Source organism: Bactrocera latifrons, unplaced genomic scaffold, assembly GCF_001853355.1.
Source record: "Bactrocera latifrons isolate USDA-ARS-PBARC rearing strain unplaced genomic scaffold, ASM185335v1 scaffold_50, whole genome shotgun sequence".
Classification (NCBI taxonomy): Eukaryota; Metazoa; Arthropoda; class Insecta; order Diptera; family Tephritidae; genus Bactrocera; species Bactrocera latifrons.
Window position 1 is genome coordinate 578605 of NW_017537157.1, and position 14886 is coordinate 593490.

The 14886-nt window shown below is 35.8% G+C and overlaps 2 protein-coding genes across 2 annotated transcripts in view; one reads left to right on the forward strand and one right to left on the reverse strand.

The window, feature by feature from the left end:
* The window catches only part of LOC108973771 (hemicentin-1), a 181207-nt gene that overhangs the window by 11667 nt on the left and 154654 nt on the right, over positions 1 to 14886 (forward strand). The window lies entirely within an intron of this gene.
* On the reverse strand, positions 8877 to 12444 carry LOC108973833 (protein I'm not dead yet). The gene is made up of 11 exons (XM_018941327.1): positions 12382 to 12444; positions 12179 to 12305; positions 12005 to 12121; positions 11787 to 11935; positions 10444 to 10558; positions 10336 to 10385; positions 9816 to 10268; positions 9656 to 9750; positions 9318 to 9598; positions 9121 to 9258; positions 8877 to 9067 (listed from the first exon to the last, which is right to left on the reverse strand). The coding sequence occupies exons 1-11, from the start codon at positions 12384 to 12386 to the stop codon at positions 8930 to 8932; spliced, it is 1668 nt and encodes a 555-aa protein (XP_018796872.1). The 5' UTR covers positions 12387 to 12444; the 3' UTR covers positions 8877 to 8929.

A 14886-nucleotide genomic window follows, 5' to 3' on the forward strand; every position in this document is an offset into this window, starting at 1 on the left:
ATGCTCCACGTATGTCTCTTGGTCTGGCCGTATTTTACCTACGCATTTACTTATGCACATTCTGTTATTTTGCATTCCTGCTCAGAAATTGGACGCCAGCAATTCCAATTAAATGTAAACAAATAAATACCAACATGCAATGTACCGAAGATGTGACGCCGAATGGTAGAGAATTGCGCCTTTTGCGGCCATCCGCTGGGCTTATAAGACTTATATACTGTATATATACATAAAGAGAAGGCAACACAGCTAACAATATGTGCATAAGTAATAATATTTATTGTAGTATATTGTATGTCGGTATGTGCGTAAATGTGTGTTAGTAAATGTGGCACAACATACCTGCTTCAGGTTATATATGTATATGCATCTATCGCTGCACATATTTACATTTATAAATTCTACTTTTTTGTTGCCTTGGCATTACTTCAACCTAACGGTTGTTTGGAACGCAAAGCCTCGCTGTACAAATCATAAAGTTTTAAACGCTTTAAAATGCTTTAATTATGTAGTCAATAAGTCCTATCGTATCTCGTACTGTAGAGTGATATTTTAATCCTTGTGAGTATTATTTAATGGTTGATGGTTCTCGTGATACGCGCTATACAAAGGTACGTTTTTAAGTTTGTTAATTTTTAGTTATTTTTATTTAATGAGTCTAAATGTTAGTCTCTAAAATCTTATTTGACACATTACTGAAATAAATTTGGGAATTTTGTAATATTTGTTGATTAAATAGTTATGGAACTAATGTTCTGCGAGCCCGTCTAACGAGAATAAAATCAGCGAAGAATAACACATTCACTTTAAACAATGCTGTTCCGGAACTCACTAAAAAAAACTTCCTTGCCGCGGTCCAAACAGAGCAAAGCGGGCACAGTAAGCACTTGTTGAACATGGATATAGTCTCTTGCGCAAACAGCCGGTTCTGCGACATGGAACAGGAAACTCCAGAATACCTGTTTCTGGATTGCCCAGTAACTTGAAGAAGCAGGCTCAGGGCCCTATGTTCCTTCTACATAGACAGGGATCATATTACCATATGTGATATAGGGAGGGCACAGTAGACCATAGATCGGAGTGCAAAGCTTCACTTTTACTATCTATCTACCTACAGTCATTTTCCTAGAGTCCTAAAATAGTATTTACTAAGTGTCTCGTCTTATTAGAAATGAGGATACTGACGTCACAAAAGGTTTACGGTGGAATTTGTGTTCTTTTTTACGATTATTATAGATTTTGATATAGTAGCTCTTAAAATATTAATTAATTTAATCAGAGAAGCTAGGCCATTTTTTAGTATTTCAGTTGAATTAAGCGATGTCCCCTCTTTCTGACCTCAATCGCCCGCAAATAACCATTCCTTTCATTTCATTTATTTTGTCCTCTTTTTGCAAAGGAATTCATCAAAGCATCATAATTTTTTTTTACCCTTTGCCAACGGCTTCTCCATTGACCTTTATAATAAAACTGAGTTTTATTTTTCTTCAACATTTTTTTATCGAGTAAAAATTTATGATGATATTTGAATGTGCAGTTCATTTTGGAGACCTCACTTCAACCAGTACATCCGTTTCGGTTATGAAAAACGATGCTGGTAAGAACACTTAACCGCTGAGGCTTAATGCGATGAGAAGCTATGAAAACAGTAACAGCACGAAAGTTTTAAGACTTTTTATACTCTCGCAACAAAGTTGCTAAAGAGAGTATTATAGTTTTGTTCACATAACGGTTGTTTGTAAGTCCTAAAATAAAAGAGTCAGATATAGGGTTATATATACCAAAGTGATCAGGGTGACGAGTAGAGTTGAAATCCGGATGTCTGTCTGTCCGTCCGTCCGTGCAAGCTGTAACTTSAGTAAAAATTGAGATATCATGATGAAACTTGGTACACGTATTTCCTGGCTCCATAAGAAGGTTAAGTTCGAAGATGGGAAAAATCGGCCCACTACCACGCCCACAAAATGGCGCCGAAAACCTATAAAGTGTCATAACTAAGCCATAAATAAAGATATTAAAATGAAATTTGGCACAAAGGATCGCATTAAGGAGGGGCATATTTGGACCTAATTTTTTTGGGAAAGTGGGCGTGGCCCCGGCCCCTACTAACTTTTTTGTACATATCTCGAAAACTACTATAGCTATGTCAACCAAACTGTATACAGTCGTTTCTTTTAGGCATTTCCATACACAGTTCAAAAATGGAAGAAATCGGATAATAACCACGCCCACCTCCCATACAAAGGTTATGTTGAAAATCATTAAAAGTGCGTTAACCGACTAACATAAAACGTCAGAAACACTAAATTTTACGGAACAAATGTCAGAAGGAAGCTGCATCCAGGATTTTTTCAAAAATTGAAAATGGGCGTGGTGTCGCCCACTTATGGACCAAAAACCATATAAGGAAGTACTCAACCGATTTCAATGAAATTCAGTATATAATATTTTCTTAACACCCTGATGACATGTACCAAATATGGCTGAAATCGGTTCACAACCACGCCTGAAATCTCGATTATCACTTTATCGTGCGAGAGTATAAAATGTTCGGTGACACCCGAACTTAGCCCTTCCTTACTTGTTATTATATGTGACCTGGTCTACGGAAAGATGGCTTAGGTGTCAAAAAATCAACTTTCACTTTTTAGTTGATTCGGATGGAAGATGAGATGCTTTTTCAAGTGATAGAATCCAAAAAGTCATAACTTGTTTGAAAGTTCCCTAAAAATGTAGAGGAAGAGAGTAAAAATATGAAAAATGTTTGTTCGGTATCATCTTCTGCCTGAGATACACATACTTCGTCTTCATCATAATCGCTCTCTTCATTGTTTTCATCATCCTTTTCATGGAAATATACGGCACTGAACTATTCACGTCCCTCGAAGCCTCTGGAAAGGAGACCAATTAATGAGATAACGAGAAACTGACGAAACGAGTTGTTTATTTTTAACAGCTGTTTCGCAGAAAACTAGTTTTCGCACGTTAGCTCCCTTTTCGTAGACCAGGTCACATATTGTTTTTTAACTTTTTTCCATAGAAAGTGGAGATAAAAACTCAATTACTTCTCTCTTCCCGACCAAAGATCGCCAATAAACAAATTATTATTTTTTTAATTTTTCTTTGTTGTTTTATCTTTCTTTTTTATTAACTTTCAATTTATTTTATTTTTTTCCTTTTTTGTATATCAAGGTATCAACATATACTGTTCACAGAGTACATATTGCAAATCAAAAATAATTGTCTAAATAGCTCACTTGCATATCTGTCACAATATGCTAAGATAGCTTAAGTCGACTTAAGTTAATGACGACATTCGAACTACTGTAACTAATTTATTCGAGAATCCTTTAAGTTTAATTTAAGAGAATCGCTTGAACCGGACGTTTTAAAACACGATAAAATACCTTTAATATAATTCTTAGAGTTTTACTAGACATCAAATTAACTACTTTAGCGAAAGTCGACTTAAGCTACCTTAACAGCTAACTACATAGTTTCAGTCATGCAATCGTATGTATTCACTCGTACGTACTACGTACGTTCGTATGTCAACTGACATACGAAGGCTATAAAAATGTAAATATTTACGATGGTATGCTTCACGCACTGAATAATTTGCATTGTATACATCTATATAACTTGTTCGAACTAATAGATATTTTCAAGTCTTTGATTATTTAATTTCATTGACTTATTTAGCAGCTCAGAAAATAATGTCACGTTTCTTAAATTGTTCTCTTCAATGTTATTTATTTATTTATTATTTGTCAAATAATAATACAATTATTATTATACATTAAACATAAGCAGCACTAGCTACAGAGGCTTTCAGCTCAAATCTCTTCAATGTTAATTTCTAATTTTGAAATATACGGCCTAATGAGAAAATTACCGTTGGCTACATACTATATACATATATATATATATATACATATGTATGGGTTGAATTTACGTTTTTTAATCGGGAAGAATGAATGTTCATAACGGTGTTGAACGGTAACCAAGACGCAGTCCAACGTTTTCTCTGGAGATCTAATAGTTTCGTGGAACGAAAGAAATCGCTTTATGACCTAGAAAATTTGGAAAGTCTTGTAAAATTAGGTTGATTTCAAGATTTTTTTATTTAGTAAATGGTGATCCATTTCGATGTTCCTTATATTTTTACAAATACACACAGAAACTTCAAATTGTATGTGGAATATTTATTAACTTTCGAAAGAACATCCTTTGGTATTTATTCGTTCAAGATAATCTCTTTCAAATGTTGGCCGCAGCTGCGTGCCAGATGGTCCATCCGAGATTTTCGATTGGCTCTAAGGACTTGAATTTAAGTGAATCTGCATAGACTAGAATCTAAAGTATACATATCCCACAGGAAAAAGTCTAATGGTGGGACATCACACAATCTCTGTGGCCAATCGACCGACCCAAAACGTTAAATTATCTGCTCACCAAAGTTTTCTGTCAATAATCCATTAATTGATGAAATGTGTGGGAAGTGGCGTCGTCTTGTTGAAATCAAATGTCGTCGAGATTACGAGCTTCAATTTCAGGTGTATTCGGTTATCATGGAGCGATAACTGTCGTCATTGACGGTTTCGTTCTCACCGGCGTCATTTTGGAAGAATAATGGACCGATGATTCCACCGGCCCACAAACCGCACCAATGAATGAAATGGCAGCACTTAAATCTCTTCAAGTTGTTCTTAATTTCAAATGCGTCAATTTTGCTTATTTATATAACCATAGAGCCAGAAATGGGCCGCATCGCTAAACAAACCTAGACTTGAAAACGTCAGAACATCTTGGAACTTTTTAAGAGCCCATAGAATGCAGCGATATCGCTTGGAAAGGTCGAGGGGCTTCGGTTCTTGCACAAGCTTTATTTTGTATGCTTTCAATTTAAGACCTCGACATTAGATGCGCCAAGTCGTTCCATACGTTCGAATTGCTGCGAACGACGCCAAATCAGCAGAAATCATCGCACAACTTGACTGACAACCCAAAAATTGCTCAGAATCCAACATTCGAAGGACATAGTTTTACTCCTTTCTTTACAATATTGTGACTGGTGACGAAACGTGGTGTTTTCAATATGATCCCGAAACGAAATGCCAGAGTGCTGACAACGCCTAAAAACCCACCAATGCTGATTTGTTTCCATAATTCCATGGGTATTGTCCTCAAAGTATTTATTCCACGCGGCCAAAACGTTAATGCGGTATTCTACCTTGGAGTTTTGAAGCGATTGGTGTGCCATATTTGGCGTGTTCAGCCCTATAATCGCGAAGATGAAAGTTGGCGTTTGTTGCACGCTAATGCACCGTCTCGACGCTTGACGCTTGTGACCGATTATTTGAGCAAAAATCACTTTGAAACCATTAACAACTGCTATTTACCTGATATGGCACAGTGCGACTTCTTCCTTTTCAGAAAAATGCATTTGCCAATGAAAGGAAAGCGTTATGCAGACGTAGAGGCCATTCAAAAGGCTTGCACTGGCATACTGGCCAATTTTTAAGTCTTACACATTTTTTTCCTGTTTACTTTGGAACACTCCTTGTTTTCCGCGGGCCGATTATGTAGACCATAAGTAGATGGTAGCGCGCGATTTGTTAACGTTGTTCAGGCATTAGTCTTTCCTTGATGAAATGCCAAACAATACTGAACAAAAATAACATGACAGCTGGAAAAACTCACGTGTGAACAGTGAACAAAAGGCTATGGAAAAAGTACCTCTACTCTACTTGACCATATTCAAGTTAATACTTGTATGTAAGAGAAATACTGATCCGAATTTGAACTTTGAGCTGTGGAGCGGTGCTTTTTCTACTGTCCATACCCAGAAGAATAATAATTCTAAAATGTTTCAAGTGTATTTCTATTCGATTTCATTTCTACGTTAGAATTCATTTTAGATCTTACATATTACCTCCATCCGTCATTCCACGACTGCTTGCAAACCTGATTGGACACCTAACCGTTGGGATGACAGCGCTACTCAGAGCTTTTTAAGAGTACAGAAATCATCAAGTATATTTTGAGACCAAGCTCATCAATCTTGTTGCTGTGCAGTACATTCCACCATAGAACGAAATTGCCAAATCAATTTTTACGAATTGAATGCTAATACGTAATTGCATTAATAAATTTGGTGGATGAACTGCAACAAAAAATAGTAGAGCAAATAAACATATCTGTTCATCTCCATTCATTTTGAATTTGGAAATGCAACGATTTTCGATACAATTTCGCACTATCCATCCTTCGAGCAACGCAATTTAATCTCCGTGCACCTAGTCCTGTTAGGATAGCTGTGATTTAGCTTGTTTACAATCGTCTGACAAAGTTTCCTCTGCGGCGAAATTTACAAGGATACAAATTGATTGCATGTGTACGTTAGCTCATTAGTAACCTCCTGAGCCGTTGCCTACAACTCAACTCTGATATTCTGCCCTTTATGTTGTTGTTACCTCAAATTGGGCTGCCGAAAGAGGATAGCGGGCGTTGGTGAAAGGCAACCTGGAGTACAAAGATCACGTCAAATTTCTCACATTTATAGCTGTACACTCTCTGCTGGCGTATTGCAAGTACCAAATCACCAAAGGAGGCTGACATTACCAGAACAGTTTAAGCCGGTATATAGTACACGATTCGAAATATACCACCTCATTTTATTGATTTCACTTGTCAACGTGGTCGTTATTATAGCTTTGTGCCTTCATTTCCGGAAGTAAATTGTTACAAGTTTCGTTTGGCGTGAATTGGAGTGAGACCGTCTGGGAATATAAATACGACATTGTGCACTGCCTTCCCGTTTTTTATTGTGTTTATATTTTGTTGCTTGTTATATCGACAGCCAACAGGCGAACTATTTTTAAAACTGCTGTATGAGGGGTGTTTTATTTTTAGATGTATAATCATGCCTTCGTTTTATGATAAGTGAAGATTTTTGTCACTCTTATGAAAGAAGGAAGGTAGGGATGTTGTAGTATCTGGTCACAAATTACCGAGAATAGTTCGAAATTCGATGGTGTGCCGCCTTTCTCATTTTCCTTTGAATATAATTCTTGTGATTTTTGTAGGGGCCATAATTTGGCTTCATTAGTTTCTCGAATAAAGCAATTAGAGCTGCTTTTCAAACACCCATTTTACCTCATGGGCTTTGCCAAATGTGAATCCACTAGCTGTTTCTGAAATAAATGACGATTCTTCTTAGCTGTATCTATATCTATATAGAAATTATGCTGAAAATTTTGAGAAAAATTAGCGTAAATAAAGAGAAAGCTGAGTGAACACATATCGCTTTGATTTTCTTACACTCGGATCAGTTAAGAAAATTCCCGATTACTACAGAGGATAGTGTTAAGGAGACCTTGAATATAACGGGTGATCCAAGAAGAGGTACTTTTTTCGATAGCTCACGCGTCATTCTTGTCAAGCTGTAATGTTATTTTTGTTCAGTATTGTTTGACATTTCATTATGAAAAGATTGTATTTCGCGCGGTTCGCTCAACTTATGGGCATATTCGCAACCTCATCACCCATTTTGAGACCGAATAGACCAAGTTCAGCACGCAGTCAGAAAATATAGTAGCCGTTACTGAGAGTGTACACGAATACCGAGGAAAGTCGATTCACCCACGTTTGCAGCAACTCGGACTGACGTTTAAAACGACTTGGCGAATTTTATGTCGACTTCTTAAATTGAAAGCCGTTCGACCATCTCAAGTGAAATCGCTTCGCAAAATCCTAGAAAATCTGACCTTTTGGAGCCAAATTTCGTTCAGCAATGAGTTTAATTTCTGGCGCAATGGATATGAAATTTGGCAAACTTGCCGCATTTGGGACGAAGAGAAACCTGCAGAGATTCATAAGCTGCAATTTCATCAAAAAAAAAAAAAAAACAATGGTTTAGTGTGGTTTGTGAGCCGATGGAATCATTGGTCCATATTTCTTCAAAACTAATGCCGGTGAGAACGTCACCGCCAATAGCGACCATTATCGCACCATGATAACCGACTATTTGATGCGTGAAATTGAAGCTTGTGGTCTCGACGAAAGTTGGTGTCAAATGACGCCGCCACTTCCCGCAATCAATGGATTTACTGAGAAAACACTTTGGTGAGCAGATAATTTCACGTTTTGGGCCAGTCCATTGGCAAAAATATGATATAACACCGTCAGACTTTTTCGCGCGAGGATATCTAAAATCAAAGGTCTATGCGAACAATCCCACTTCGATTCAGGCCTTGAAACAAGATGTCACGCGTGTCTTTCGTTAGTTATCAGTTAAAATGCCGAATGAGTCATCAAAAATTACACTCAACAGATGGACCCTCTAAGACGTAGCCGCGCCCAATATTCAAAAAAATAAATGCCAAAGAAGTGTCTTTTGAATGAAAATAAATATTTCCCATTAAATGTGAAGTTTCTACGTTTTTTCTCACGACGAAAGGATTTTAAATACTTGAAAAAAGTTTACGAAAGTTTTGTTAAAAGTGGTTTCCGTGAGAAATCGCAGCCCGAAAAAAAGAGAGTCCATGAAATTGGACTTACGACTCGACAATACATTCACTAAATTTTTTGAATCTGAGCGACTCTATTCTGTGCTCCGAAATAACTTGCAATTAATCAGCATTTAATATTTGATTAACAGAATATTCCATTTTTTCGTGGACAACTCCGGCCATTGGAATCTTTGATATGAACGGATAACTGAGAAATTCGATTGTCATTAAGAGCTCCAGTAAAGCGGTATATATTTATGTAAAGTATCAAAGATAATGTCCAGATATGATAAAAAAAGGAAAATGCTGATGATTTCCATTCGAGAAACACGTAAACTCTGATGTATATTCTCTACATTAAATTGTGAAAATTTCAATAAATAATAATTTACAGAATCAACGAAAACTAAATGAAATCAATCAACTTTTGCATTGGTAGAATTGGCCCAATCCGGAAAATCATTCAGATCTGGAAATATAATGAGACCCCATGTTTGCATAAAACCCAACAGAGAAATGGTGACAATTAATGTTGGCAAAATCCCACCGATTGCCTGTAGATTAAATGAGCAATATAACACATTTAAATAATTTATCGTTTGCTAACCATATCCTTTGTGCGAATGTAGCCAAATTGCGCCACTATAGCATTCGGCGGCGTGCTGACCGGCAGATGAAAAGCCATACTCAAACCCAATGCAGCAGGAAAGCAAATATAAGCCGGATTTACTTTAACTGACAAGGACTGCAAACACAAAGTTAAAGTCAGTTGCAAAATAGGCGATTCTTGAGAAAAGCGCTTACCAAATTTATCAATATGGGTATTAGAATATTGCACATGGCCACATTGGATGTGAAAGCGGTGCAAAATACAGCAACACAAAAGCAAATAAACTGTAAAAACCAGTGTGGCAATACTGATAAAGCCGACATAGATGCACCCACAAATGCTGCAAAATGCGACTTAGCGGCACCCTCGGCGAGCGCAAAACCACCAGCAAGCAGATAAAGTAAGCCCCAAGAGTGTCGCACTGAGAACCAAGACCAATCAAGTACCGGTTTGTTTGTGCCCTCCACAGTCGGTTCTATAAAAAATTCGTAGATTAATTGTGAATGCAAATCAGCTACAAAATCAAACATACTTCGACATACGAAGTACTTGATGCATAAATAATTGACAGGCAATGCAAAGAGTAGAAATGAGACTCCCGAGAGTCCCGCAGATGACTGTATTTTTCTGTAAGAAACAAAATGTAGATTATTCAAAGTATGTACATGATTTGTATTTGATTTCATGCTTACTTTTCATTTATAATGTCCGCGTAACCTTTGAGATCACCAATGCCTGGCTTCCTGGTAAGAAAAAGTATTATCATGATAATAAATAGTATGCCCACTTGGATCTCGTGACACGAAACTTTTCCCAGTTCTTTTGATTTCTCCTTAATCACTTCACGTGCCGCTTCTTCGGCCTCTTTCGACGAACTAATTTGTTTTTCTTTCGATCTGAAGAGACCCAGGTACTGCCATTGCAATCCCACCGCCATAAGTGTGGTATTGACCAACATTGGTGGCACATTGAAAGCCATGAATGGTAGAAAACCGAGTGTAGTTGACTTGGGGAATGCTCTCTCGAAAAGTCCTTTGAAAGCTATATTTGTGCCTGTACCAATTAGCGTACCAAGACCTCCTATGGATGCGGCATACGATACACCGAGATAAAATGCAATTTGTACTTTGGAAGGGTAGGGAGGACTAAAGTATGAGAAAAATATATAATTTCAGCTTTAGTTTGTTTTAAATAAGATAATATGCCACTTACTCGTCTGGTCCAAGTACCTTGGTGGTATCCCACATCTCAACCACACCTTGCTGTTGAGAAATATGGCTTTATACGAATTTTAAAAATTTTCAATATGTCATCACTTACAGCCGACATTTCTTCTAAAGTTCCTTTAATGACAGGGCACATCATGGCCGTTGCTGCCGAATTCGATATCCACATCGATACAAACATTGTAATAAATAACATGCTAAAATGCAACCTATTGGGGATAGTATTAGAAAGTATTACTATTAGTTAGTCATAGACAACCATTACCCTTTTTAATTAAGAACAATATAGCAGCATAATATAATACAATCTAACCATATCACACTACAGAATACTAATTGAACTCTCAGGTTAGCCTGAATTATACTGGTGAGAATTTGCTTGCATTACAAAGACCTACAGGTACTTTGTAATACCAGACGGGGGTTTAGTTATACAGGACTTCAACGCTTTTAGTGAAGTTTCAACGAGACTTGTTTTCCATTATGTACTTCATCTAGCCTTTAGAACTGCGAAGCTTATGGATATTTAAGGCGAGTTCTAGATAAGCCAGATCGAAGCAGAGTATGTATTCCAGCGTCTCTCTCTTCCCACACTTTTTCATGTGTCGTCGTTTCTAATATGTCTATGATACTAAGAAAGAGATGCTTTGAACTGCGAAGCTCCTAGATATTTATGTAAGACGAGTTCTAGATAAAGTCGAGCGACAGCAGAGTTCCAACGTTTCTCTCATGCCTACTTCGCCTGTACTTTCCTTAATAATAACCATACGGTTCGCATAAGATGCCATTAGGATGTGTTCTGTGGCAAAGCCATGAGCTGTCCGATCCGATGGTTACAAAACAATGAATAAACTGCTTCGGATTACATTTATACAGCATCAAATATTGCTGCAGATTTTCTCATGTACAATTTTCCAAGTAGGTTATGGATCGTGCGGTTGCTGTTGTAGCGACAGAATTTTGCCGAGTTGACGACAGCCCTTGACCGGATAAAATATCCGGGTTTGTTCCGAATACGTGGACCCAAATGTCGTGGGAACGGACGAACCATGCGATCTTTTGAGACGCGGCCTTTTGAGACATTTCAACCGTCCGTCTGCTAACAACAGATTGTGGACTTTCAAAACGTCATTTTCGTAGAAGTAATTTTCAGCGCACCTTGGTTCTTCAAATTAGATGTGTGACGGGCGGCATCGAAGGCGAAATTTTATCAAAATAGCATTGCAGCGCTCCTTGAATTCAAATAAAGACTGTTATTTTCCTGAATGGCATAAAAGCTTCGAGCCCGATTCAGCTAAAATTTGACAAAAGTCGCTTATAATTATAGAATATACTATATATACTATACGATGGAAGCTCCCGTATTTTGTTGAAGAAAAACCTATCTTCCTTAAAACTCATTGCAAAAAAAGCGCTCGTTATGTCACTCCTACATACCTATATATTTTACAGCCAATTATGGAGAGTACAGCGTAGGCAATACGTTTATGCAAATTCGAATACTCGATGGCCAAGGAAACCACCAAACTGCCGAAGAACAATATGATGGCGTTCGGAAAGTATGCATTAACTGTGGTTGCGGTATCCTAAAAATGTCTCAAATATTAGCCACATAAATATGTATGAAACGTTTGATAAGTTTCGAATGTTCATACCAAAACACCCAAAAGTGGAAAGAGTGCTACGGGCAAGAGAGAAGTTATGCCCAGTGGCAGCAATTCACCAATCCAGAAAACGGCCATCAAACACACCACATAACAACAGCGCATTTCCTGTCAATGGCATGATAGCTTTGAATGTAGCCTACTGACCACAATTAGGGTACGTACCATATTGGGTTCGATGAAAAGTAATGGCAACAACAAGATTGGTACCGTGAAAGCGATAAATCCCCTCCAATGATGGGCGAAAAAGTATTTGCAGCGTTTACCAGCCGGGAGGTCCTCCTGTTCGGTTCTACACGGATGATGTAAAGGCGATGCATCAAATTAGTTGATAAATTTGAAAAATATTAATATGTATAAGAACTTACTCCATAATTCTTGAGTTTTCTAAGTTATTTTGAAATTTATTTTATGCCTTTCTTTGCCCACAATGTAACGGCTCGCTGTATATATTTATAAAACATGATAACGACAAGTTATTTATATTATAGTATAGTAGTGTATTGAAGGCAAATAGTTTTTGTAACAAGCACATTATAAAATGGTACTTTTTAACTGAGCTATATAGTCTCTGATGTCGTTAACAACTTAATTTGGATTATAATCGAGCAACAATATCATAATTCGAATTACAAAGCCAAATTAGTAAGAATGTAGTATCGAAAAATAACGTTACATATGGTAGTGATGGTGTGATTACCACCCATACTTTCGTTTATTGGGTGGAGAAAGACGGTGTTTACCCTGATTCTTGAAAATAATTTAATAATTGAAAAAAGGTTTAAGCTAAAGAAAAAAAAAGACATTAAAAAAAAGACTGGAGATATATTTAATTATATATGTAATTATATTTAAATACTTTTCGGAGGTTGCCACCTGGTTAACGTGTCAATACAATTTAATAAAGTAAGATATGTATGTACAGTATTACTTTGAATATGAGTTGTTTAAAAGGCTTAATTTTGGTGATTTTTGGTTGCCACTTATTACATTTTTTATATCATTAATTTTAATACATAAATTATTTGAATAATTTTCAAGAAAATACTGGGGAAATAATAAGTTTCAAAATTTTTTCATAGTTTGCACCTAGTTAAAATTTTTTTACTGAATACAATTTACAAAATAATAAATAAATTATTACAATATGAAATAAAAAGGACTTAAAAGGCTTACTCTTGCAAAGGATTGCCGTTTGTTTAACTTTTTATACCACTAATTTTTATTCAAAAATGGAGTAACTTTTGACTGCCACCTATTCGAAAACCTTAATTGAAAAAATTTTAAAGCTAAGGAAGCTCTTCAAAAAAGATTGAGAAAATATTAAATTTTAAATATTTTTCGGAGGTTACCACTTGTTTAAAATTTAATTTATTACAATTTATAAAATAGGAAAAAAAATATTACAATATCAAATAAAAGTGGTTTAAAGGTTTAATTTTTGCAAGGGGTTGCCACTTGTTTAATTTTTTATGCCATTAATTTTATTACATAAATGGAATAACTTGTGGTAGCCAGCTACTTGAAAATCTTAATTATATTAATATATTAAAATTAAAATATTAAATATTTTTCGGAGGTTGCCACCTGGTTAAGATCTTTAAGTTAATACAATTTATAAAATAAGTTATAAATGATTACAATATCAGATATAAGAGGCTTAAAAGGCTAAATTTGTGGAAAGGGTTGCCACTTGTTTAATTTTTTGTAGCATTAATTTGAATGCATGTATTAAAATTATGAGTTTATGTAAAATTAATTTTTGTTGGGAACAGTGCTACCAGCTGTTTTAAAATTTTAACGTGAAGATATCGGCAAAATTAGATGAATATTTATTTAAAAGTTGATATAGAAGATGTATAAGAAATCCTTGAGCTTCATAGATGTATTTAAAAAATGAGCAAACCATTGTGTATCCTACTAAAGTTATCGCAAACAGTCACGTCGGTCTTAGCAAAACATTATCAAATTAAGAAAATTTTCCGCTGTTGCGAACACTTGTTTCGCTAGATTTCAATAGTTCAGTCTGTAGTCTATCAGCTTACGAACCTTTTTTATTTCGGAACACTTAGGATAGGTAGGCGTTTAAGTAAATGACAATAATGATCACATCAGCGCATTTAAGTTCATGGTTATAATATTAATTTTTTATATTCATATATTGAGTAGTCGTCGTCTCATCAAAACTTAATCTTGTATTTTAACTTTAAATTTAATTTTTTTCGGTTAACGAAGCGGCATGCCGTAACTGCGAGAAATATCGAAATGTTAGCTATGCTTGATTATACATTTGATTACATACACATATGCATACGTCATACGTCATACCTCAAGTAAAATTTTAACTGGATTTTGGTCATTAATAAATTGCTGAAGGGCTACAAGGACTATTTGATGCAGGCCACAAATCAATCAATAAGCGCTCAAAGTGCTTTCATGTACACAAAAGAATCATATCTGAATCGGCTTCTCGGCTCTCGGCCCATTTGCGGTAACTCTCAATAATAAAATCCAGAGAAAGGTAATCACTGCTTGTAGCAGGACTGGCACCTTGAAATTAATTTAATCTGACCTTGCACTAGATTAAACATAATTGTATATAACTATATATAATATATATTACATATCGTATATAATATTTGTATATACACTGGTCGGCATATATATTTTGACATAGCGATKCCTCAGTTTCGGTTTGAAATTTTATTTATTTTAAAGAGAAAAGTATTTATGGATTGTACATAGTTCATTTAGTTACAATATATTAAATTATAAATATAACAATTTTTCATGTTTAACATTGATTTAGATTTTTTATTTAATTAAAACTAAAAACAAAGTACTTTCATGGGTGGCATAAGTATTTTGACAAA

What these genes read in the sequence shown, in the direction of transcription:
- LOC108973833 (XM_018941327.1), bottom strand. An exon ending in GCGGACATTATAAATGAAAA is followed by an intron (nt 9,751 to 9,815) that starts GTAAGCATGAAA and finishes TGTTTCTTACAG; the next exon opens with AAAAATACAGTCATCTGCGG. An exon ending in TACCCATATTGATAAATTTG is followed by an intron (nt 9,259 to 9,317) that starts GTAAGCGCTTTT and finishes TTGTGTTTGCAG; the next exon opens with TCCTTGTCAGTTAAAGTAAA.